A 26,893-nucleotide genomic window follows, 5' to 3' on the forward strand; every position below is an offset into this window, starting at 1 on the left:
CATTTAGTTATTGTTAAATGAAATTAGCTATGATTAGTAGAACAACTGTAATAGTTTCATCTATTATTTGATTAATGCATTGTTATCTTGTCATACTCATATATTATTATTACATCATTAATTTTTAAGCAAAAATAAAATTAAAGACTCACGCCAAGGTTTATATATCTTCTGGAAGAAAACTCACTGTGTTCAGCATTAATAAAGTTTCTTTGGTATTAGCACAAGCACTTCCGACGAATGTATAATCATTGTTGTCAGGTGAAAAGAACGATTTTAACGAAACTAACATGCAGAATGTTCCAAACAAAGAACAGAATTTTTAAATTCAAACCAGGTGTCCAGTAATTCTGTTAAGAACGTGCGAATAATTTTTATCGTGTTGTAAGGAACTGAGTCCGAGCGTTATTTTTATTTTATTATTATTTTTCCGTTTTATTATCTTTTGTTTGGGGTTTATTTAGGACGAAGGTTCCCCACCACTCTCTTGTTAGTAATGAAAAATGAAGAAAAAACAACTCACGAGAAAAAATAAGCGCCGTAGGAAAATCTTGCGCACTTGCGCTGCCCGGCGGAAGTAACAGTCCACAGAAAAAAAATGGAGGGGGGAGTCCCCTCACTCACTAGTAAAGAAATACTTGATAAACCGTCTTAACATCCCAGAAAATTATGATAAATACTTTGTAAACGGTTTATAAGCCTTGTCGGAAACTTAAAGCTGCCAGAAAAGAAAATTAATGTTAGCAAGTATGTAAATAAGGGGAGTAACTCAGCTCAAGTGTGACGTCACTTCACAGTATAAATCCCGTACGTTAACCGAAGGAGAGAGAGGTGAATTCCAAATCGAGGCGACTTTGAGAGCGAGGTAAATTCGAAAGCGAAGTATTTTCTGATAGAAGTCCAGATTGATAATTGGACGATCCAAGGTGTTAAAGAGGAGTTCAATTGACGATTTGACGATATCGAAAGGATTGAGGAAATAGTTTCTTCGTATAGTGAGGTGACGGATAGACGTTTAATTAGTAAGAGATTTTGTTCATAGTTTCTAAGTATTTGATTTGTCGAATTTTCAAAGGGGAATTACTATTAAGTTAAGCTAAGTAGCTGAGTTTATTGTCGGGTTGACTTGTTGATTTTCGTTAATAAATTTTGTTTGGATTATTGACATTTGTACGTAGTACATTCTAGTTGCTAATTAAATATATTTGAACTTTTGATCTGACTTGATATTTATCGTTATTATTACTAATTTTTCGGTGCACGCTTAAAAGCCCAGGCCTGGCAAATTAATCTCGAATCCGCGTAAAGTACCCGTTAGGTTAACGGAAGTTTTGCTGACCGCAATTATTTGTCGGTTTCCTAAGATACTAAAAATAGTACTTTACAGTGTTTGAATCCTTGAAATTACGGAGCGAGTGGCGCATGTGAGGAATTGACACCGCGTTGGAGATGCAATGTTAGGTGTGCTTTGTTGTTTAAATGCTGATACGAAGCTACCCACACCCTGGGTAGATCAATTATGCAATACACCTAGAAAATCCAACAACGGAAGCTAGTACAAGATATATAGGAGCAATGGCAAGAATGCTTGCCACCTGCCTAGCAGAGCATCAAGACAATGTAGCCAAGGGTAGATATACTGCAGAGCTCGCTAAAAAAGTTCTTGAGCAAGGCTACAACCCGCTGTGGTCTGGAACGGAAATACTAAAATGCTGTAACAATCGAGGGCTTGTATTCATCAGGGAAGTGCTTATCACAGCTACTACAGAAGCATGCAAATGTTCTCACCCTCGATCTACCCGGGGTGTGGGTAGCTTTGTACCAGCATTTAAACAACAAAACGTGCTTAACATCACATCGCCAACACAATGTCAATTCCACACATGCGCTGCTTGCTCCATAATTTCAAGGATTCAAACGTGATAAAAATTATTCGTACATTCTTAACAGAATTACTGGACACCTGGTTTGAATTTAAAAATTCTGTTCTTTGTTTGGAACATTCTGCACGTTAGTTTCGTTAAAATCGTTCTTTTCACCTGACGACGATGATTATACATTCGTTGGAAGTGCTTGTGCTAATACCAAAGGAACTTTATTAACGCTGAACACAGTGAGTTTTCTTCCAGAAGATCATTAATTTTAATTTGTTTCTGGTATTATGCTTCAGAAATTGTGGGAAAAACTGAAATGTCAAAATTAGCAGTTTGTTGCATAGTATTAAATTCTTCCAAAGCAATTATCAACATTAAGAGAAAAAATAGTTTTTTTTTTTTCTTAAAAATAAACAAGAAAACATATTTCTAAAGGTTTGGAACAATCAGAATTGTTCCTGTAATATCTCGAGGTGACATAAATATAGAATTGTACCAATAATGAAAATGCTATTTTTCTTTTTCATAGTCATGAACATTTTTCTCTGCATTCAGTAATAATTTTATAATTTTCTAACTTTGTAATTATACAATAATCAAGTATTTATCAGTCAAATATAAACAAACACTTTCTCTGTTATGCAGAATAGATATTTTTGTAGTTTAAAAAGTTACCATATATCTCGACAGATAAGATGATAGTTGAATCATAAAAAAAAGGCTCCCAAAATCCAAGGTCGTCTTATATGACAGATACAAAAAATTAGATTGAAATTTATATAAAATAAAACCATTATAAAAATATGGACAAATCATAATTATTTACTGGTAGAGAGTCGGGAATGTGCACAAAATAGAATAGCCCATACGACGTTTTTGTGAATAGTCAAGGTCATTACCCGAATGCCGAATCTGTGCGAATGCTTGCAACAATTGCAAGGAAGTGCTGACAGATGCAAGAAAATAAATTTGTTCATTTGAAAAATTACAAATAGGACATAATTCCGTATATGCTATACAGTATTATTATTCAGATGACGATCGCCGACCTAGGCCGTTGATAGTTAGGGGGTCGTCTTATAGGACAGATATAAGCTAAAACTATGGAACTTTAACAAAAATTTATTCCTCGTCTTATCTACCGAGATATATGGTAAATGTAATTATAGGATTTACTGAATTATCAATACAATTTAGTTAATTCTATTGTAATTAGAATTGATTATTTGTGAATAGCTGATATTATTAATAAAAAGATTATTTATAAATAAGTTTTATTATCAGGTTCCAGAAAGCTTTGATATTCCTGATGATTTACGTATTGATGATGATATAGAAATTGAAGAAGAAGAATCAGCAATGGAAATAGGTAATTTCTTTGTATAAAAGATTTGTTTATGATATAATATTTAAATATATTTAGAAGTTATCATTTTTAAACACAAATCTGGGTATACTTAATAAACACAAAATGTCTAAAACCAATTTCCAGCACAAATTTATCAGAAAGCAGCTTTCTGATAAATTTGTGCTGGAAATTGGTTTCAGTCATTTTATGTTTATTAAGTATACCCAGATTTGAGCATAAATATCATTTTTTGATTATGTAGCAACTGATTGGCTGAAACATAAAAAATTGGCTGCTAGGGCTTTTTTGAAGCAAATATAAAAATAGATCTATAAAACTAAATATTGTATAAAACTTGATAAAAATGTTTGATGTTTTCACTTTATGCGTATTTAACCAAGAATTTTAAAAGACCTTGAAATAAAGAAAAATTATAATGAAAATAAAAAGAATTCAGAGAAAATTTTTAGCATTAATATACAGGTTTAACATTAGATTAGATAGGTAATATTTATAAATCTCAAGAAAATGATCCTGAGAATTAATCAGAGAAAATCATATTTTATCTTATAAAACAGTGCTCTTTTAAATCCTACAGAAAAATAGACATATAAACTTTAATCTGATGAAGTAAATATTTAATATCTTGTTCATATATGAAGAAAGCATCATTACAGAGAAACATCATGTGAAACAAACTGTCATAAAATAAAATACAGTACTATTTATTCTATTTATGTAACGTTTTAAATATTAAATATATTTAAACCATAAATTCTTTGTTTTACTATTATTTGAATAATAGACCTATACATCAGAATCCTATAGTAATATTAAAACCAATTTTTAATCCAAAAAATAATAATGATGATTATTCTATTTAATGTCTTTATAGAATATTATATTTAAAAAATTACTTGTGACTTTTCAATATTTGTAGATAATATAGATAACATTGAAGAAGAGAATGATAACACAAATGAAAGTGAAGCAGAAAATATGGAATCTGAAGCTGTAGAAGATAATAAAGAAAATATGGAATCTGAAACTGTAGAAGATAATAAAGAAAATATAGAATATGATCAAGAATGTCCAGATAAAGAAATCGAAGAGTCTGGTAATTTTATAAATTTTCTTTGTAATAAATAATATATAGAATTTAAATTTAATAATTTTTTTTTTTTTTAAAGAAAAATCATTACCATCAAAAACTGACCCAACAACAGAAACCGCTTTGCCATCTGAAAATATTAATAAAGGTACTTCGTGTGATAATGTTACAACAGTTCCAGAATCAAGAGGTGACTATAATGAAGGAAATCAAAATGTATCCGAACAAGAACAACACGGTGCAGGATTTGCAGATATTGATAAATATAGTAAAGGTTAGGAATATTTTATTTATTTTAAAATTATATAAATTGGTAGTTCTCATGAAGTAAATTAATTTGCCAAAATACAATTTAAACTAAATGTTAGATTTTTAAACCAATTTAATACACTTTAAGGTGTAAGCTAAAAATGTCTGTGTAAATAGATGAAAAAAAAAATGGTAACAAAGATAATTACAGAATAGATTTTGTTAAAATTTAGTGTATGAATTATTGAAAAATTTCTGGCATGTGTTTTAATTTTCATTGACTAAATTCATAGTCTCATTCTTTCTATATTTTAAAATATACAGATATTTGATATCGAAAAGATCAAGTATCTCTAATCTAATAAGGAATCACGAATAGAGAGTTTTGTGCGAGAATATTTCAATTTTGCTAAAATATTTTAATTATTTTTTAATTTGAAGCTATTATTAAATTTCAAAATATATTAGAACCGATGACATTTAGAATTTTGTCAACGTTTCTTACGTTTAAATCAGTATTATGTAATATTCTAGTCCCAACATTATTTAATGACTTGACAGTCTTTTTACTTTTATTAAAACTTAAATCAATAATTAGTATACTCATTTTTTAAATTAATTTAATGATTAAAACAATAAATGTAAAAAGTTGTCAAAATAATTATTTTCAGTACCTGTTTAAAAATACTTCTAGATATAGAGTAAAACAGATAAAAACGTTCCTCCAAATATAATGATAATGTTACATCAGAAGCAGCATATATAAATACAAGAACTGTCAATTAAGTCATAGCAACATTATTATTTTATTGAGAATTACAAACTCTTTGTAACCCTAGTTATTAGAAGAATGATGTCTATTAATTTTTATATTTCCAAACAATGAAAACAAACTTGACTTTTCTTTACTGTAAGAAAATGCTTACAAAGAAGCCTAAGAACAGCCCAGGTTTCCCATAGTAAATATGCCAATAGTTGTTTTGAGGAACTGCTGGAGGCATGTAGAAACCAGATACTGCCTTACAGAACTGTTGCAAGATAAGTGGAACAGTTTCAAAATGCCCACAATAGCATATCTGATTGACTGTGATCTGGAACAACGGTCACAATTGGTGGTTTGTGGTGTAATTTGGACATCGATCAACTCGAGGTTACATATAACAAAAGAAATGCAAAATGCTAGGTTGCTTTTTCTCACTCATTGAGGGTTTTTTATTCGAATCTAAAACCAACCTCAAAATGATTGTTATCAATAAATAATAATGTCCATAAATCAATAAAAAAGTAGCAATAAATAATGTGAGTGCAATTGTCATCCTTTGTGGGAAAGAGCCAAGAATCCATAAACTTATTTCAAACAAGCAGCAGCAAACTTTGCACTAATTTATTATAATTAAACAAGTGAATTTCATATTAATAAAGTGAAATGGAACTTTTGTGATTATTATTCTATAGATGTTTATCATAAATTTTTTTAAACGATACAGTAGTCTGCAGGATTCAAAATTGCGAGTTTAGCGGGTCAGAAAGATTTTCGACTGCTAATCTGGAAGATCAATGGAGTAAGTCATAAATTGTTATTTTGGAATTGCTTTTACAGAGAGATGAAGCAGTCAGAACAATATGTCTAGAAAAATAATTCTGCCATTAGGCTAAGGTAATTTCAGAGTGTTTGGCAAAAAGTTTAAATAATAAAGAGACTACATAGAAGGAATTCATGCGTAGCTAATTTGTATAATAAAATTCTATTTTCTGAAAAAATTTTGTTACCATGACTTAATTGACAATCCTTATATATAAAAAAAAAATATCACCCTCTTCCATATAAAAATATATTTTTTGCACTTTGTATTCCTTCTTTATATATCATAAATTTTTTTGTCTTAAGGGCTATTCATTTATTTATTTATTCTATTTATTTAGCTTTAGGTCATGAAACCAAAAACATCTCATCAGATAGCAATATGGAAAAAGATATTCAATTGTCTTCAAAAAGAAAGAAAAAACCGAGTCAAAATCCACGTACTTTGGGCCAACTAAAAGAAAATCTTTTAGAAGTCGAAACAATAGAATGTTCTCAATCACAAGAAGCTGAAGATTTAGAAGAATGTTATAAGTCAGATCTGTATGAGCATATTCAAGATCCCAATTCTGGCCATAATATTGACGTTATTGATACTGCTTCAGAACAACAAATTAATAAAGAAAATCTAATTAATAACGATGACATAAACACATCAGAAGAAATGGAAACTAATTTAGAAGAGAATGAAAATGAAACTAAAATTGATGCAGAAGAAAATATCTATGGAAAAAGTATTTCATCTACGTCTGAAAAACAAAACATTATGAGTCAAAAAAGTGATAACAATATGGAAGTGGATGAATTACCTGTAGAGAAATCAACAGACATTATTGCAACTAGCAGTGTAGCGAGAGGTCCAAATTCATCTCTTCACACGCAGTATGATTTATGGATTTCTTTATCTGAGAAAAGAAAATTAGAAGAATTAAGATTACAGTTAGAACATAAAATAGGTTCTTGGATTGAAATACCTGATAGTGAAATTCAGAAGAATAATTTATCAAAAGAACTATGGCAACAGAATATAAAAGTTATTTCACCTTTTGTGCAAGAACTTTGTGAACAGTTAAGGCTTGTTCTAGAACCAACTAAAGTTTCAAAGTTAAAGGGTGATTACAGAACTGGTAAAAGATTAAATATGAGAAAGGTAACATATTATTATTATAATTTTTTAATTAAAATTATTAATATTTAACAATTAATGGCTTTATATTTTAACGCAATTATAATTGTATCCTACGCTTAAACATTAGGTCTTAAGACATTTGTTTTAAAATTAAAAAATATGAAAAATTATTATAAAAATATTGTTTGAGTAATTTAATATTCTGTAAAACTTAAAATTAAACTCTACTTTTTATTATATAAACTTTAGATATAAACACCATTAAATAAAGTAATAGTTTCTGTTTTTAGTAGAATGATATGATGTTAATAAAAACATCCAATTAGTAACTAGTTACATGTTAATGATTTTTTTTTTAATATAACTTACATCATGAATTAAAGTAAATGAAAAATAAATAATACTAGTTCTTAAGTATATATTTAGTTTAAAGTGGTTTTCTCAAAACTTTGAGTGAATTTTTAGAAAAAGATTTGTAAAAGAAATGCAATTTGAACTAGATTTGTGACCAGTTTCCTGTTTAACACAATTGTTAGTGCTAATAAACATTAAACTTATCCTTATTTTAAAGATCCAAATTTAGAATGTAAAGGTTTCTGACAGCTCTTCAAATTAAAATCAAGATGACAGATTATAATAAGTTTAACATAGAGCTGTTTTATATTAAGTAGACTGGAAAAATAAGGATTATATAAAAACTATTCAGCATTCAGACAAGGCAGCTTTAAACTTTTGGATGATGATTGCTTCATGTTTCTTTTAACAACACACATATTTGATTGCAATACTCATTTCATATATTTTTTGATTCATTTGATTGATTTAACTCAATATATAATTATATGTTAATTATTTTGAGTTAAATCAATTAAAGCATTCTTCTCTACAATTTGAAATTAAGAACTTTAAATTATACATTTCAGTTGTCACACTGCACATGTGAAACTACTCACACAAGATATTTGAAGTTAAAGCTGTCAAACATTTTAAGAAACAGCTCATTAAATTGAGTTAAAGAATGTTTATGAAATGTTGGAATCTACTAATGAAACATTAATTCTAAGTTATTCAAAAATTAAATGCATTAAGTGCTATTTTTATAAAGGTTGATGAAACCAACCTTTATAAAAATTATAAAGGTTGGTTTAGTTTACCCTTAGTTTATGTGGAATAATTATCTAATTAGCTGAATTTACTAAATCATTGACTAATGAATTATATGAAATTTTCAAGCTCTGAAGATTAAATGATTGATGACTTAGAATTTCATAACATGATATATATTATATTACAGGTATCCCTTAATGTGTGAAATTAATTGTGGCAATCTTTTACATACGCAGCAGAAGTTTTAGTTAATGCAGCTTTACACTTAATATAGATATCATATTTGATTAATGCAATTTTGATATACACTGTAGCATTGAGGAATTAATTAACCACATTAATCAAGGGATGCTTGGACTATTTTATTTTATTTTAACATTTTGCACATATACAGTAGAATTTTGTAATTGTTTATTTATATATATTTTATTGCAGATAATTCCATACATTGCAAGTCAATTTAGGAAAGATAAAATATGGTTAAGACGAACTAAGCCCAGCAAGAGGGAATATCAGATAATGCTCGCAGTAGATGATTCTTCGAGTATGGATGATAATAAATCAAGACAACTAGCTATGGAATCTGTTACTTTATTAGGAAAATCACTCTCTTTACTTGAAGTTGGTCAGTTATCTGTAGTAAAATTTGGTGAAGATGTTCAACTCCTACATCCATTTGGAGAACCTTTTACAGATCAGGCAGGAATTAAAGTATTTCAGAGGTTTACTTTTGAACAGAACAAAACAAGAATAGCAGAACTTTTGAATTATGCAACCAGTTTGATGATAGATTCACGACATGGACCTATCTCCAGATTAATGTCAAAAGAAATTGCTCAGCTTCTTATAATTCTTTCTGACGGTCGAGGTATTTTTAGCGAGGGAGAAGGATGTGTCAGACAAGCTGTGCGTTTTGCAAGAAACAACAACATATTTTTAGTATTTATTATATTAGATAATCCAGCAAATAAAGTAAGATATAGTAATTATTATGTTTTTAATAATCTTTTCTTAGTAGATAATTAATTGAATATAATAATTTTAATTTCAGAATTCTATCCTTGACATTAAAGTTCCTATTTTTAAAGCAGAAAAGGTAATCATTGTCTTCATTAAATATCTTAAGGTTATTTAGAAAATTAATTCAAAATATTAATATATCCATTCTCATTTCAGATTGAAATACTCTCATACATGGAAATGTTTCCTTTTCCGTTTTATATAATTTTACAAGAAATCAATTCAATGCCAGTGGTTTTAGGCGAAGCTCTACGTCAGTGGTTTGAAATGGTCACTTCCACAGAACATTAAATTAGTTTTTAATAGGACTTTATTGCTAATTTATATTTATGAATATGTACTGAAAATTAAATAATGTAAACATTCCATTTGAATGTGTAAATAAAATAAATTATGTAATTTTTAATGTACATAATTCTGAATTAAATGTTTCTAATACTAATTACTTTTTGTGGATTTTCCTGAAATAAATACAGTCTATATGATATTTTCTAGAAATGGCAAATAGTTACAGTGAAAACAAGTCTTCACTGTAATCAAACATTAAATTCACACCATTGCTAACTATGTAACTGCTCTAGAAAAGATGACAGCTTAATGCCATTCCATCAGATAAAAAAGAAAAAACAACATAATAACACGTAACAAACATTAATTTAAACGAGTAATTATTTATTGTGACATTGTCACAATGCCTGGCTGCAATTTTAATTTATTTAATTTAAAATATATTCTATCCACTTCATATTAGTGGTGGCTTGCCCCTGTACATCATACTTTTCCTTTAACAATAGAGTCGTGCCGGTCATCTATCTAACACCTTTCAGGGGAAAATTTTTGAATCGAAATATCAAAATAAGAATGTTATTATTTTCTACAAACAATAAGCCTACCGTTGAGAGGTTAATTTGACAAGGTGATCCTCGGAGAAGTTATTGAAATTATGCTTGCTGAAAATAATTATATTGATACCGTCAATAAAATTCTGAAAACTACGTATAAATAAAGCATTTTTAAATTGTAAAACACTAAAAATTTTACAGTTGAAGTAGATGATACTATTTTTAATTGAGATTTTTAAGAATTGAAAATAGTGCCAATTTGATTGGCTATATTTCTTTTTAGATACTGTATAACAACGCTTCACTCCAAATTGATTTATGGTTTTGACACAGTGTATAAAACCTACAATATTTATTATTCATATCATAAGACAAGATATTCTCTGTATTCTTTTGTAGGAGCAAAGCTTAAGGTCACTCAATCGGATGGTGTGATGTCATTTATTACTAGACGTTCGTTACAATATGTTTAACTGGATTTGTGGCTGTTGTCGAGATTCCGGAAGTGCCGCCATTAGGTTTACCTAACTATACTTTAACTGTCATTACATTATAAAACGGGCAATTAAATATTCGCCATTTTGAACATTCTAAAATAATCTCGATTATTTTTTGTAAAAGTTCTGGGAATATTCCTCGTTTTCGCTACTAATAATTGTTTAATTCCACTTGTTTCTCCTCCCACAGACTACCGAACACGTATCGTGACAAAACTTCATTTCTGCACACATTGTGCATCTTATCACCTATAACAGGAGTGGAGAACCTGTGGCCTGATAAAGTATAAAATTACAAAATTCCTGACAGCAAAATTAAGCCTATTAGTTATGAAAATATTTATTTATTTATTGTTATTTTTAAATAAATATGTAATGAAATCGAACTAGTAAATACCAATAGTATTAATGTAAAATTTGATTATCTATATGCACAGTAACGAGACGTTTTAGTTTAATTTAGTACATATAATTAATAGCAACTTAAAAACGGTCAGAAAATCGCTTTCTAATGCTACGTGGCTGGCTGGTCACCGATGAATGAGAGTTTCCGGTTGTTTACACTTGTATTGGTTCCCAAAATTCATTGTTACTAAACCTTTCCAGAAGACCGCCTCCTCGGCTTCCGAGTAAATTTGTTTCCAGCTCCCAGTATGTGTCCACCAATGGGACACCCAGAGAGGGCCGAGAAGCATTATCATCCTCCAAAGAAAAAAGGAAAGAAACACGTTATATTATTTTACTTTATCGTGTCCTAAGAGTACTCAATCATCAATAACGCTGTAAGAAGAATATTTAAATAATAATAATAATAATAATGGTAATAACTATGATAAAATTTTCAAAATATTAATTAAGTTATTAATTAACTTACAACTATTTGTGTTTAAAAGTGTCTATTATAAAAAAAACTTCTATGGGTATTGGTGATTCCTACAGAAGTTTTGTTTTCTATTATATCGGTTTTCAGGTTTCATACTAAAGAAAATAAATTCAAAACAGTATTTAATCGTATAGGTAGAGGCATAGGCAACACCCCCCCCCGAAGACGCGATGCCACTCGCTGAGAGCAATAGTTCTAAGATTTTATTACCTGTAATTAAAACTTAAAACCATTAACAGAATTAGCCGGTAGCCACCAGGAATAATTGCACCGCTTGTCGGCTAACTTGAACTAGCATTTACAGAAATGGTTGGGGTTCGATTTGTCCATTACTTCGAATCAATAGTACAACACGAGGATAGCGCACCTTTGAAGGCTTTTACAATGATTCGGTGGCTGAGATAACTAAAATTCCCTATTGGCACATTGCTGTGTGCTATAGAAAAAGGTGTTGTTTCGGACATGTCGAGTAATATTGGGTTGATGGAATAAAACAAAGCAACATTTCAACAATCTGAGGAGGGTGGGACTTATTTATTTATTATTATTATTTATTAGCACAATGTGCATCCTGGCTCCGCATAAGCACATACAGGCTATTAATACATGTAATTACAGAAGATATAAAAATTAACACAAAATGAACATAAAGCGATAAATATAAACAGTCGAAAGTGTACAGTAATACGTACAAGTTGAGTAAACAGAGCAATTATTGTGACATAAGTATGAAACAGTGAGACATACAGGCGAATGGTGCAGAACGGAGTAGAGGAGAAATTAACATCAGACTACATGGTGCGTAACTTAAGGTATGCTAACTAGTGCAATGCGTAAATTAAGGCCAATGGTATTATAAGACTACAAAAAACAAGGTGAAGAAGGTACGACGATAGTGAGGAATGCATCAACAAAACAGATAATACATTAATTAAATGCAAATTGACAGCGCAATGACAAAATACAGTCTACAGTAATATACACGACGAGTAACTAGCCTCTATGTAGGTATTAGGTGACAAGACGAATACCCGGAAACGTGGCCAGTCCGTTAGTGTGGCGTCAACCATTACCAGAGCCGTCTTCAGTAATGCAGAATGCTAACGAACAATTAGGCTATTTATTGTGGCATCGTCACAATGCCGGGCTGCAATTTTTAATCGTATCTTTAATTTATTTAATTTAAAATGCATGCTCTACACCTCAAATTAGTAACGGCTTGTCCCTACACATCACACTTTTTCTCGTAACAATAGAGTCGTGCCTGTCATCTATTAACTGCTTTCAGGGGAAAAGTTTTGAATTGAAATGACCTGACTTCTGTTGAAAACTGAAAGGTTGTATAATCTGCCATTTTCCATTAATTGCGATGAGGAATTCAAAAATATAAATGGACCCTCTATTATATTATAAGGTTGCCTCGCAGAGAAGAAACGTTTCTCATTGGTTGCTTTCATAGTCGAAAACGAAACATCTTACTACGTTCTTATGCTAAAAACATTACCGATCAGAGGTTGGTAGCTTTAATTACACGCTAATATTTTATTAATTACGATTCTTACTTAATTAAATATAAATAAAAATGGATTATAAATAAGAAAAATCCGGAATATTGAGCAAATCTTCGTAATTTCTACGCGTAAAGTTGAAATTAAAATGCGCTTTTCTACTCTGTAAATGAAATCGATTTTATCTGTTTTATGATATTATAACAACAATAGTTTCTTAAAACATTAATTTTGGTAAATTCTACCTAGGTGATTTATATATAAGTAAATTAATTAAATTTATATCGTCAAACGACTTCAACGATTCGTTATTTTATTATATCATATTATAATAACCACCATTAAAATGATTAACTAATATGGGCCTAACTAATAATTTACAAATAAAGGAGCAAGATAAAGAAAATTTTTAGATCTAGTAACACACACTGTAATGAACGTTTTTACTTCAAACAATTGTAGAAAAATTTTTTTATATTAAATGATTTTTAGTAATAGAAGTGAACAAGGGGGCTATGGGCGATGGCGCGATCACCCCTCCATACATCGCCGTTGTTATTCTCTACACACAAACTTTTATTGTATATTTTATTAGCGGTAGCCAAATTGTCAGAACACCTGATTTTTCTAAATAGAAACCGCGTTGTTCTTCTAAGTGACAGCTGTGATATTAGCATCACTATGTTAAAAGACAGTCGATTTATGACTTTTATTTAATTTATTGCATTGGACTTCTGGTAAACAACATGCAGGTGTTCTTTTACATAAAAATAGTAAGTCCTCTAAAAACAAATATTGTTTTACTGGCGTCGGACGTTATTGAACCTAATTGCGTTTAACTACCGCAATTTCTATAGTCGAAATCTGTGTAAAAATTTAATTACAGCCATTTGCCGCCTCTCGGGTGTGTAAAGAGTTGAATGTTTTAAAGGAAATTCCCTCCCCAAAGAGTTAAAAAGTCGAAATAGGAATGTTTTCTTTTTTATAGGGTAGTGAATATATTCCAAAGTATAATCCATTATTTAAAACGTCAAAATTATAAATTAAATAAAAAAACTAACACTAATTGATTTTTAAATCGATTTCTATGCAACCGAAACGAAATCTGACAGAGGGTTTTGGTTTCGATAACATCCAATAAACTGTACTGGTGTCTGTCGGCTGAAAATATAGGAAAGTCCGCATTTGGCGTACAAAAAATAATTTAGGGGTATCGGAGTATTGTGTATATATATAATTAATTTTTATATAATTAATATATATATAAACAACCAGAAAAGTAAAAATTCGTTTGTTTTTTCACATTATATTTCGGAAATTAAGAACTTCAGACCGCATCTGACGATCTTAATTCCCAAAATTTAATACAGAAGGCAGCCACTTTGTGATGGCGAATAATTATTTCATCATTAATGCAGCACATTTTTATAAAAAAATTATCGTTACTATTAAATAAATGATCTTAATTTAATGCAATATAATTGAAAATCTCTAGACATTTAAGAGATTAAGTATTAATTTGTATTTAAAAGTGGCACGATAATTGCCTTTAGAAATCTGCTCTATACATCTTGCTAAGTTAAAGTAATTTGAACTAAATATGGACAATTATAGATACGTTTTTCATTTAAAGAAAATCGCGAGTTCCATGAGGCTTTTCTAGCCTCTTATGAAATAAAGCTTGAAACTCGATATATTTAAATGAACAGAATTTGTATAGTGTTAATTGTTTTATTGCTGTATAGAAATTTGAAAATTTTGTTGTATTAAGATAAATTGAGAAAATTAGATGGAAAATTGGAAGCCATAAAAGTCACTAGGTCCAACGTTCAAGTAATTTAATTAACACATTAAATTAAGAACTCGCTCTAAACTAATAACTTGAGCTATCAAGTTGATGTAATAATACAAATATATATATAATATATTATTATATATATTATATATTACAATATAATAATATATTATAACAATATACATATATAATATTATGTTTCCAAATATGTACAATATACAGGGTGTCCCAAAAAGATGTACAGTACTCACTCTTTGATAGACGATTAATAATATGTTTTTTAAAATTTAGTAATAGGTTTTAAATTAGTGTATTTATTTATTTGTTTCTTGATTTAACTTCTTAGGACTGTGTGTTTGTCAAGACACGTCTATTTACCAGGGCCGGATTAACCCACTTTGGGGGCCATAGACATTTTCTTCTTACCGGGCCCCCTCCCTCTTCCACAAGAAAAAACATAAGAACACATTTTCTTTCGATTTTAGAATTCACAATAACCATATAAAAAGCAATATGTTTTTGTTTATTTGTTTATTATACACAGTTGTCCAACAGAAAAGTAAACTATCTTATTTACAATTTTTTTCAAAATAGACAGTTTGACCGGGCCCTTCAAAAAACCGGGCCCTACACATTTGTCTCATTTGTCTATGCGATGATCCGGCCCTGCTATTTATAAAAAAAATATTTATATATTTGGCAATCAAAGAGTGAGTACATCTTTTTGGGACACCCTGTATATATACTCTACATAGTTGGAAACATAATACACGATATTTTATTCGGAATATTGGTCGAATATTATGAAATAAATTGTATATAAACAATAAAATTGTTTCTTGTTACCGTTTCGGTTTAAACGAATGGAAGAACTGTTTTAAAAATATATTATTGTTGGTAAAATAAATGTCGTGATATTTAGTAAACAGTAATTCAGATTATAAGAGAATACAGCCCAGGGTGTTTTCCTGTTTAGCTGTGGCTCTTTTATATTTCGTATCGTGTTTCAGAAATGAGTTTCGTCCAGTTCCTAGAAATCAGACAGATGAATAAATTTTAAGATGTTCCCCGAAAATATCGATATTTATTAGAATAAACAACTTATAAATAGTATACCTTTTTGTATATTCAATTTTACCAGCTCTAAGACGGCTTTTCTTTTCCGCTAGACTTATTACACCGTCAATTAGAAACAGGACAATCTTTAGAAACACACACATTTTTATTTCCTAGAGTATGCATATTTCTCAGCATATTCAAGCACTGTACTTTCATCATTAGTACAGATCGAACAAAAAATTTGAAAAGGTTTTTCTACAGTTTTACTTACTGTATTGACCGTCAATAATAATTCCTACCAAATAACTGTAGATAAAACAAATTCAAAATTAATTGCATGCTCGAGTAAAGAATGTGTTTCACTTTTCACACTAGAATCCTCTGTCACGTCATTTAATCTTTCTAATGCCGTTATAATTTTGTCTAAATCAAATCTAACTGTCTTCGCAGAATTGATTCGGCATTCCCAACGTGTATCTGATAATGGTTTAGAGTCGAACTTGTTAAATGTTTCATTAAAATAGCCCGCCTGTGAGCAGACGTGGAAAATAGTGTATACAGTCTTGAAAGTGTTCTAAAAAATATAATAGCCATAGGAACCAAGGAAGCCATTTCGAACAATGAGAGTCAATTGTTCAATACGACTTTTATCGGTACAGTACATATTATGGTACATATCGGTACAGTAAATATTATGCAGTACAGTTACACTGTACTGCATAATATTTACTTTTTTTATTATTTCATTTTTAAGTTTGTTTGCCAACAGATTAATTATCTCATTTCGAATTTTCCAACCTAAATAATGATCTTTTGTTTCTTTATCTTTGATACGTCTTATATGTTCTGCCATTCTTGCTATTCCAATGAAACATATCATTATTTAATGATATGTTTCATTGGAATAGTTTGAAATTAGTTTATATTTGAAATAAATTGGGCATATGGTTCTAATAAAATACGCGGTTTGACAATATTATTACTTGTTTTCTGAAGCTTAAACAGACCAAGATCATATGCCTTTAACCATCGATAATAACTATCGAAGGTTTGATATTTAATAATAACGGAAAGGTTAATTTTCATGATGGTATATGTCAACGCCTGAGACTAAAATCTGAATAATGGATGCCCAATCCAATTATCTCGAAAAAAAATTAAATCTAGGAGTAAATTAGTTTAAATTATGAGACATTTCTCTATTTTTAATGAAGAATATTTAAATTTAAAGAATACTAAAACTAAACTTATAATAAAAATCGTGCGTGAGAAACCTGTTAGGAGATTTTGTTATAAAAACTTTTATTTTTATAAATAATTAATAATATAAGTCTTATTTTTCTGACCCCATTTCATGTTTAAATACGAAGAATACTAGTAAAATAAATGAGAAAATAAAAGCCATCTGTTGATAATTGATAAGGATTCTTCATCAAATATAATAAACTTTTCATCTTATTCATCCGGGAACCACCTTCTCGAGAAGCTTAATTTGAATAATTGTGGAAAAACCCTTTGGTAACTGACCAATCGCGAATTGGAGGAAGTGGCTCTGCTCGAAAGCCATTGGAGCGGTATTTAAGAAAGACAAAATAGGAGTTATTTGTCTTAAGTTTTGTATTTTAAACAGTTCGAATATGGCCTCGAGTGGTTTGAATGTCAACTGTAGTTCACTATTCAATATGAACCGCTCGAATATTGAAAATAATTCGATAGAAATTCAATTACAAGACTACGAATTATGGCAAAAATTTTTCTACGAAAAGAATGAGATGGTTGTAACAAAAGCTGGAAGGTAAGGGATTTCTTAATTGTAATTAAAGGCCAATGTAATATATAATAATATAAAATAGTAGCTTTAAAAAAAGGGTATAATTATGGTAGAATAACTTAGATCCGTTAGTTTTTGAAATGATTAATATAGAATATAGGCCTATATATCTTTTGCTTTCGTATAAATATTAATTCTATGGGCGTTTTATTTACGTCGCACTTAATAATACATGAGTTCAGTGGGAGCCGAAATGTAGGTTTTGCAAAGTGCATGGGAGCCGCAGTTCCGTACTGTCGTGGCGGATAGTATGGTAAGGCGCGCGATTTTATTATATAATATAATATAAAACAAATATTGAATTTTTTTAATAAACATATTTTCAAAAAATTATAAAAATAAAATTGTAAAAACAATAATAAAAAACAGAAATTAACACTTTCAGCAATAGCCGCATGTAACTGAAAAAGAGCCTCACTTGCCCATGTCTGGATATACAATTAATACATAGTTTAAAAAGTCGGAATCTTTCTATCTGAATTTTAATATTTTACATTTATTCTAAAATTTAATAATTATTAATATTTGATAGCGTGGAATATGTTTTTAAATTAAAGATTTGCCTACTTTATAGCGTGTGTCCCGTACACAACCCTCCCACTTTGTTTACCATTAAACGCACTTTTTAAGTGTTTAATATAAAATTATTACTTATAAATTGCAAAATGTCGTCGTGTTTACCATTTACCATGCGTTATAAATGAATTTTTTGCGTTAATTTTAACGTTTTCTTCTTGATCTTTTCGATCTGAAATGTTTATATTTGTTATCTAAATAATATATAAAAAACTTCACGTATAAAATGAACTCCAGTATATGTATTACAGTTACTTAATTTAAACATCTGACACGCATGTATTTATATTGAGAAATTAGTAAGAACTGTTAAAAATTTAATTTAATAAAATTAGATTTTTAAATTATCCCGGTGTGGTAAGCAGATATCTAAAGTTTCTCTAATTAGTCTCGGAAGGGGGGAAGCTAATGCTTGCACCCGTTGAAAACGAGTAAGATCGGCTATAATCTTAATCTTTGCTATTGTTACTTTTTGCCCGAGCAAGGCCGGGCTCATCTGCTAGTAATATATAATTGCTATAGTATTGGTTTTATTTAAACATTTATTTTATTTAATATACATATTTATGTATATTAAAATTAGTTGTTTTTACCGGAAACTTGCCAGGGCTTTCTTCCTCCTACCAGTTTTCTAATATCTGGATTCAAAGACCGAGAACAAACAATCCGCATTGTGGCAGATAGATGTTTATCTGTTAAACAAAGTCAGTTTTTTTACAAAACTTGCAATTGCATCGTACATGTTGATTATTAATAGATCTTTGCTTGCAATGTAATATGAAGATCATTCAGATGGTCTAATATCTGTTTAAAATGTTAGGGATCCTTTATCCACAATGGATCTTTTATAAACGATATAATTTGGTTGTTTTCATCTTTCATTTTAAGAAATATTATTTCCAACAAAAGCAGATAGAAGCTCTTCGGGACTTTGTGACAGGACGAACTTCTGTGTAATAAGGAAGATCTTCGAATTCTGATTCTAAATCTTTAAGGAACCAAGTAAATTGGCCATGGTTAAAAGCTCTCGATCGAATAAAGCTGACTGTCTTTGTTTTAAGTACTGTTTGGTAGATATTTCTTGTAATTGTGAACTGACGTCATTGCCATTTCCTTAATTCTGTCTGCCGCCGTATTTCTTGATAATGAGAGATCTCGAAATGCCTGTACAGACGAATTCGGCACCTTTTATCATACACCCCTTGATTAAACAACCATCGATGAATGACTGAATGTTTTGTTAATAAATGGCTTATTTTGTAACTGGCTCTTGTTACCGATTCATTACTTTTCAGGAATTTGTAAGCTTCGTTCTGGCTATTCGTTGCTGGCTATTAAGTGAATTCTTCATTCTTTTTTATTTTCCTTTTCTCATTTTTAATAATACATTTTATATAATTTAAGAATAGTATTTATTCTTTGCCTAAGGACTACTTTCTTTGTTTATTTTATTTAATTATTATAATACCAATCCACTGATTGGTATTATAATAATCCACGTAGGAAGAAAGAATACTTAAGTATACACTGGATTAAAATAAGAAATAAAATTTACATTTTAATTTAAACTTTTTAATTTTAAAAATGATTTGAAAGTTTAACTTGTTATGAATTGTTATTTTTTATTATAAATTAATAGGTTTGCAGGGTTAATTTTATTTCATTTAAAATCAAAACAAAAGTTAAAGAGTGAACATTTGAGCCGTTGATTTTGTATGTGGGGCAAGTTCAATCTCAAGAAAAATATAAAGATATGATAGATTTATTACACACGAGTACTTTTAAAATCTGCACCATCTGAACTAAGAAATATAATTATGTGCATGCAACCATTAAATATCTAGCAATAACATAAATAGGATTTCCCCCATTTCAAAATCAGCGCGGCTCATTTGAAGATCAGAAGATTATCAGTCGAACCCACATTGCTATAGTCAACAATGTTGTTAAGAAAAAGCGCTAATTGTTTTATTCTTCTGTGAGGTTTCATTCCCGGTTTGATGGCCATTAAATTACAATGCTATTGTTTCGTTGTAGTCGGAAGGAGGTTGTCTTTAACGTTTAACAACTAGGCTTCTCAGATCTGATTAATTTTATTTTTTATACGATGTAGTAATGCAGTTATCAAAAATCGATAATATTAATTCAAAAATTAATACTGTAACGTACAAAAGTTTATAGAAAGAATCAAAATTTTACACTCGCAGTTCATTACCTAACACACGTGGTTAGTAAAACGCCTTCACTTTAACACGAGACCGCTCCTACTTCTCACTCACGAAAAAACTGATCAATAAAAACGTATATTAAAATTATTTATTTTTTGTTAAAATATCAACATTATCATTAGGTTCTGATAAACTTAAAATATTTTGAAGATTCTTATGTATATTCCAATTAGAAACTTCCCAAGAATTTTCTAATAAATGTCAATTCGACTCTGTTTACGGTGAAGAGGAATGAATGAAAAAGTATTCATTACGTGAAATAATGATTCCAAAATAAAAGGCATACAATAGGCTATATATAATGTACCAGATATAAAAATGCATTAATTACATTATATGTTATGTTGATTTTTATAGAACATTTTACCTAGGAAGTTATGAAGTTTATTATTATTCAATTTTCTTCCCTTCTTTTTGGATTTGGCACGTTTTGTATTAAAATATCTCTTTTCTCAGCCTCTAAAAAACATAGAAAATTTATTTTTCGGAAATAAAACAGTTTATTTGATAGGAAAAACTATTAAAAGCGATAAATAATCTACCCACTTAATTACATAAATATTATTCAAATGCAAATAGACGTTTATTGAATAAGAAAGTAAATACTGTTTTTACACATCGTAAAAGTTTTACTTTAAAAGAACTACAGAATAACCTTTTAAGCTAATTTTAATTGTTTATTTTCTTTTCGCTTCCTAGGAGAATGTTTCCGGTCGTTCGACTGAAAATGAAGGGTTTGGATCCCAATTCCATGTACAACGTAGCATTGGTGTTTGTTCCTATAGACGAATACAAATGGAGATTCATGAACGGATTTTGGTTCATTTCGGGATCCGCAGAATCGCAACCATCGCAGGACGACCAGAGGACGTACATTCATTCAGAATCTCCAAACTTCGGAAGTCATTGGATGTCAAAGGATATTTCCTTTGCAAAAGTTAAATTAACGAATAAATGCAACAAGACCAATGGCGTAAGGAAGTATTTACGTCACTCGGTTAACAGTTTCTTCATAATTTTACATATGAGTTATAGCTTAACTTTAATTTTTTATTTCTTCGCCATTAAGGCAACTTTAAAAAATTACGTAATGTTATCGTTTTAAACTGGGTTTTTCCCGAATATTTTTACTTTTCAATTCCTCCCAAAAATTAAATTTAATTCGCTGCTCCTTACTAGACTGATAAGAACTAGAATAAATTACAAATAGGAATTAATAGTAGACCTAATATTCTTTTTATTGAACAAATCGAAATTGTGTTATTTTACTAAAACTTAGATATGTCAATTCTTTTGTTTACCAAATTTTTAAATAAAATAAACACATTTGTCCACTAATCCCGAGATAAATCGAGTGATTCATCTCAGTAATTCCTGTTTTAAACCGACCTTCTGTTTATAACTTACATCCGAGTAAGGACAACGGCTTCTTGAAAGCGTGTTTAGAAAATATCAACAAATATGGGTGGAGTTCATTTCCTAGAAATGAAATATAAACTTTGCATATTTACTAATTACATTTTCTATATTCTGTCATTTATTTACTTCTGAAAAAAGTGACCAGACCTTCCGAAAAGGTAGACAGTCCGGCTTTTTAATATCCAATTTATGCCATTTCAGCTTCTGTTTTTATAAATTGTATACTAAAATTTTAGGCCATGTATGGTTCAACTCGTCAGTTGGAGAATAGCGAATGTTTATCTTGATAAATACCACAAGGATGATTGGCATCCGTATGCTAGACAGTATATGGTACTATACAATTATTATTTTAATGTTTAAGCATTGATTATTTGTAACTGTAATTAAAAAATAGGTATAATTTAAACACGCAGAAAGGTAGAAATAAAAGAACCACTTTGTGAAAATTAAAAAATTTTCATGTTTCTTGTGCGCTCTTGGCATCAAGGGCTCTTATGCTTTGCATGTTCCGCCGGCCCTGTATAACCCGTACAAGTATAGTTAGTGGTTGTGTCGGTTACTTATAAAAGAGAGTTGGTGTATTTTGTTAATTATCTGGGTTAAAAATAGCCAGTTAAAAGAAACAATTAGGTCTACTGTAACTGTTTATTGTGGCTATTAATATACGTCGTTATTCTGTAAATAGGAGAGTAAGTTTCATTGGTTGTTTGTAACATATCATGGATGATGTCAGAAAGCTACTGAAGATCATCCACTGGAATCGATCGTGTGACTAGTCTGACGTTACGTCGAAGCGTCCCACTTCTAACATTTCAGGATCTGCTCACTTTATTTATGATTGTAGAATGATAACATAAGTCATGTATTGTTACTGCCATTTAATAATTTATACAAACATGAAATTTATGTTATTCGTTTATTCGATCGTAAAATTTTAATTATTCGCAATTGTTATTAAAGTCTTATAATTTTCAGGTGGTCCTTAATTCCCTTCATCGATATCAGACAAGAATCGTCGTAGACGAAATACGACCGGGATGCGCTAACAGAACAGTAGCTACTATTGACTTCCCCGTTACTGCATTTTATGCTGTTACTGCATACCAAAGCGATGAGGTAAAAAACTAATCGGTGAAAATCTAAATAGACACATTTCGAGATGATAAACAATTGCAGCGATTTATAATCGGAAAGAATTTCGATTGTAGAAATTAAAGTATTTTGTCATAAAGAGTGTTTGATAAGTAAATACAGTATATGGACTTAAGTAACAGGTTGATTGATCTCCCCGTCAGTAAGTTTCTCCTCTCGGCTCTTACGGCCACAGCTTTCACATTTTCTCAGGAATGAGATCCTCCGTATATGTTGGACCCCGTTCCTCATCACCCGGTTTTCCCATATTCATCCTATTGCTTTTAATTTATTAAATGAAATGTTTATTTAATTAAGAATATACTGAGACGGAAGAAAGCTTTTCTTTTCAACGGTCGCTTAATCCCTAAGTATTTACTCCTTTATCGTGTGCAATGGCGGATCCAGAAATATCTTTAGAGGAGGGTGCATGAAAGAACACAGTATACTTATTGAAGTATACTCATGAAGGAACACAGTAACGTTATTTTTTTATTACCTGAGGTATTTAACTTTACACAGGGGGAAGAGGTGTGTGGCTTGTATACCCCCGTAAATTCGCCATTGGTTATGCATAAGCTTCAGTGTTACTGATGAAAACATGAAGAGGAGACTATTAAAACACATCTTTATTTCAGTAATTAAGTAAAAATGTACTTTACTGCCAGCTCCAAATTGTGTCTATATAGATTTTCACTCCGAGCCTTCGTATATTAAAACTATTTTAAAATTCACGATATACATAGGCCTATATATAATTTTTTTGCTTACAGGTTAAAAATTTAAAAATTAAACACAATCCTCATGCGAAATCCTTTAATGACCCACGAAGAAGGTAATCTGTTTTTTACACGTTTCAAATATATTTTTAATAAAATTTAAAATTTCATTTATAAAGTTCTAATTTTTAATATAATAGAGCATGGGACGCTTACACTCATGAAAATGATACCGATATGCCATGTAAGTAAAGTCTATAATTTCTATATTAAAGATTATTAATTAAGTAATGAGTTTTAAATTCTATGCATAAAATAGGTTTTTTCGACCGAAGTGACAGATCGGGTGTCTGTAACCAGCGTTCACCTTCAAATTTGACGAACGAAGAACCGGAAGTTCGTCCAAGTTATATATTTGGACAAACTCCATGTTTAAATAATTACGAATGCTCAAACGGTATGATATTTAAATATTATTAGTTTACTGCTTTATGGGGGTTAAGGGTCCTCCCTTCCTTATGCGCCTTATCAGGTCAGCCTGATGTCGGCGAACACTCGGCGCAGGTTAGTACGGATTAGATTGCGCGCCAAGTGATGTCCTGGAGGAAGTAAGTCCCAGTTGGTTGCCCGTTGCCTTCTTTCGATACGCGATGTTACGCGGAAGAGAAACGCCTTCCGGGAGGCCTTTTAAGGGTAACCGGCCCCTATTCAGGCGTAACAGACGTGGAGAAAACCCGGAATACTCCACGTGGCCAGCCCGTCCTGACCAGGGGCAGACCCACGACCGAACTTCCAGTGTTCAGCGAACGGAACCGCTTGGCCAGTGGTGGGCCGTTATTAGTTTATAATAATTAGAATAATATTTTCATATATTTACCATGTTTTAATTCCATTTAAAAAGACTTCGTGCTTTGTTGATTGTAAGAAAGTGTTTTTTACTAACTGCGGAATTTCTTGCTTATCACTTTTTAATGTTTAATTCAGAAGAAAATAATTCTAATTTATTTTGTTTATACTTTAATTTACGAATACTTAACTATTTATAGCCAATAACGTATGTAACGAATAATGAAAATTTTCAACTAGGATGCTCAATTCAAAATCACCATCTCATTTAATTAAAAATTATATTGAGCGGCGTTAAAAGCCTATAGAGTAATTCTGAAACTAATCATTTTTCCATATTCTTGATTTTTTAATCTGTAACTGACATTTTTTAAACAAATTTCATAAAAATTTTGAATTTAATTCTAATGCAATTTTTAAAAGAAATATGTTGCTTTTAATTAATAATTAATTGCTTTTAATATTTGTACAAAGTTGTACAAGTGTACACAACACTCATTTTTTTTCTTTCAAAACTAAAAACTTTATTGTCATTTCTGTTATGCAAACAAATGTGAAGCTAGGCTGGTTCAGTGGTTCCATTCTGGCAGCTTTGGCTGACTCATAAACATTTGGTAACTCTGAAATTTGTATCTATTAATGAGGTAGATCTTAATAAATGGAAATCTTGTTGAAGTAAATTTCAGTGACGTTATTGTCCATCAGAATTCACAACATCAACCTTACCTCAAGGTGTATTGGAAATGAAAACCAACATTTCTATGCCACACTGCTCAGGCTGGAGGAGCCTGTCTACTAGTAAAATCATGAAAACCTCACACATTTATTTAAAGTATGGAAATTTAAAATGAGCAGTAACCTTATTTACATACACCCCTACAGAAGTCGGTATAATAGCTTGATGTTTTCTTATTTTGCTCTCAGGGTTATCAATTGGTAGTTTAAGAGACGCATTGCTTTATTTTATTAATTCGATAAATCATTAGTAAGATCTTTTGTCAGTTATCAAATTAATAAAATAAAATAATTTATTTCTTTACAGACACATTTAATTCGGATGAAAGTTATTGTTATGGGACTCAATCCTCTTATATGACATCACATGAAACACCACATCAATGGTCAAATGAAACCTATCAGATGACACATCAAACACCATATCAGTTAGAGATGTGGAGATATGAAAACTCGTGTAGTAATTCTCAAGAATACTGGAAATAATGTTCATTTTTTTAAATATATATTTTAAAACACATTTGTTGAAAATTACCAAGTTTTTGTATTCAGCATACTATGCTATTTATTTTTATTTTGCTATGTATATTTATTTAATTTAATGTATTTAATTTTAAGTAATAAAATCAGAATTTTATCTTTAAAGTTTGGAAAAGATTTAATCTTTGTTGGACACTATTGCATCTGAAGAGGATTGTAGGCCATTCCTTTACAAAAAACAAAATAAAACTCATGCGGGAATTGATACTTTACAAGATAACTGCTCTAAATTTGATTATGTTGTCAGATTTTGATAAACTGCTAGGAGAAATTTTATAGTCTGGATAATAATCTATACAGTAGATTTATTAAATAGTATTTGTGTTAGAATTCAGCATCATAATAGGTCAGCAATGTACTTCACATCATCTATTTTTAGTCCCTTTATGGAAATAGAAAAACACTAATTTTAAATACTTTTTTACAAACATTGATAAAATTTAAGCGTCCTAATCATTCAGTATTGCAGGAAGCACGTTTTTGAGTGCCTTGCTGTAGATCCAAGAGCATTTCTTCACAGGTTTAATATGTTTGGATGACCAACAATTTTGGAAAGATACAAATGGTGCTTGATAGAGATAAATGAAAATTTTGACAAGATTTTATATCAAATGCATTTTTAAAATCATATAGCCTAACTCTCGAAAATAAATAATTTAGAGTTAAATGTCTTTTTAATTTAGTTTCTGACAATCCCAGCTGTTGTTTCCTATCAATCGCATACTGTGTTGTTATAAGAGAATCTAGACTATTTCTCAATAACGTGTTAATAGTAAGTCTTCCACGGACGTGGTTTCACATCTTTTGCAAATGAACAGTGGATATTCATTAGCAATCAGTAATGAATATAATTAAAGGAAA

The 26,893-nt window shown here is 30.0% G+C and overlaps 2 protein-coding genes across 2 annotated transcripts in view; both read left to right on the forward strand.

Moving 5' to 3' along the window:
* The window catches only part of LOC136975022 (midasin), a 234,672-nt gene extending 224,810 nt beyond the window's left edge, over positions 1-9,862 (forward strand). Inside the window, exons 85-91 of the mRNA XM_067270012.1 lie at positions 3,159-3,243; positions 4,163-4,339; positions 4,413-4,607; positions 6,506-7,314; positions 8,836-9,372; positions 9,452-9,496; positions 9,577-9,862. Coding sequence (XP_067126113.1) covers positions 3,159-3,243; positions 4,163-4,339; positions 4,413-4,607; positions 6,506-7,314; positions 8,836-9,372; positions 9,452-9,496; positions 9,577-9,711 — 1,983 coding nt within the window. The 3' untranslated portion in view covers positions 9,712-9,862. The remainder of the gene's footprint in view (positions 1-3,158; positions 3,244-4,162; positions 4,340-4,412; positions 4,608-6,505; positions 7,315-8,835; positions 9,373-9,451; positions 9,497-9,576) is intronic.
* A 7,824-nt stretch (positions 9,863-17,686) lies between these two features.
* LOC136975040 (T-related protein-like) lies at positions 17,687-25,978 on the forward strand. Its single transcript, XM_067270030.1, has 7 exons — positions 17,687-17,799; positions 21,339-21,612; positions 23,037-23,177; positions 23,966-24,027; positions 24,112-24,155; positions 24,231-24,368; positions 25,800-25,978. Exons 1-7 carry the CDS (start codon positions 17,687-17,689, stop codon positions 25,976-25,978), a joined length of 951 nt encoding a protein of 316 aa, XP_067126131.1.
* The last annotated feature ends 915 nt before the right edge of the window (positions 25,979-26,893 follow it).

Source organism: Centruroides vittatus, unplaced genomic scaffold, assembly GCF_030686945.1.
Source record: "Centruroides vittatus isolate TY-2023 unplaced genomic scaffold, ASM3068694v2 contig_361, whole genome shotgun sequence".
Taxonomy (NCBI): Eukaryota; Metazoa; Arthropoda; class Arachnida; order Scorpiones; family Buthidae; genus Centruroides; species Centruroides vittatus.

Bases quoted from the DNA above. Each gene is read 5' to 3' on its own strand.
- LOC136975040 (XM_067270030.1), top strand. From the start codon at position 17,687: ATGAACCGCTCGAATATTGAAAATAATTCGATAGAAATTCAATTACAA. The intron at 24,028-24,111 runs GTAATCTGTTTT...TTAATATAATAG, and splicing joins TTTAATGACCCACGAAGAAG to AGCATGGGACGCTTACACTC. The intron at 24,369-25,799 runs GTATGATATTTA...ATTTCTTTACAG, and splicing joins TAATTACGAATGCTCAAACG to ACACATTTAATTCGGATGAA.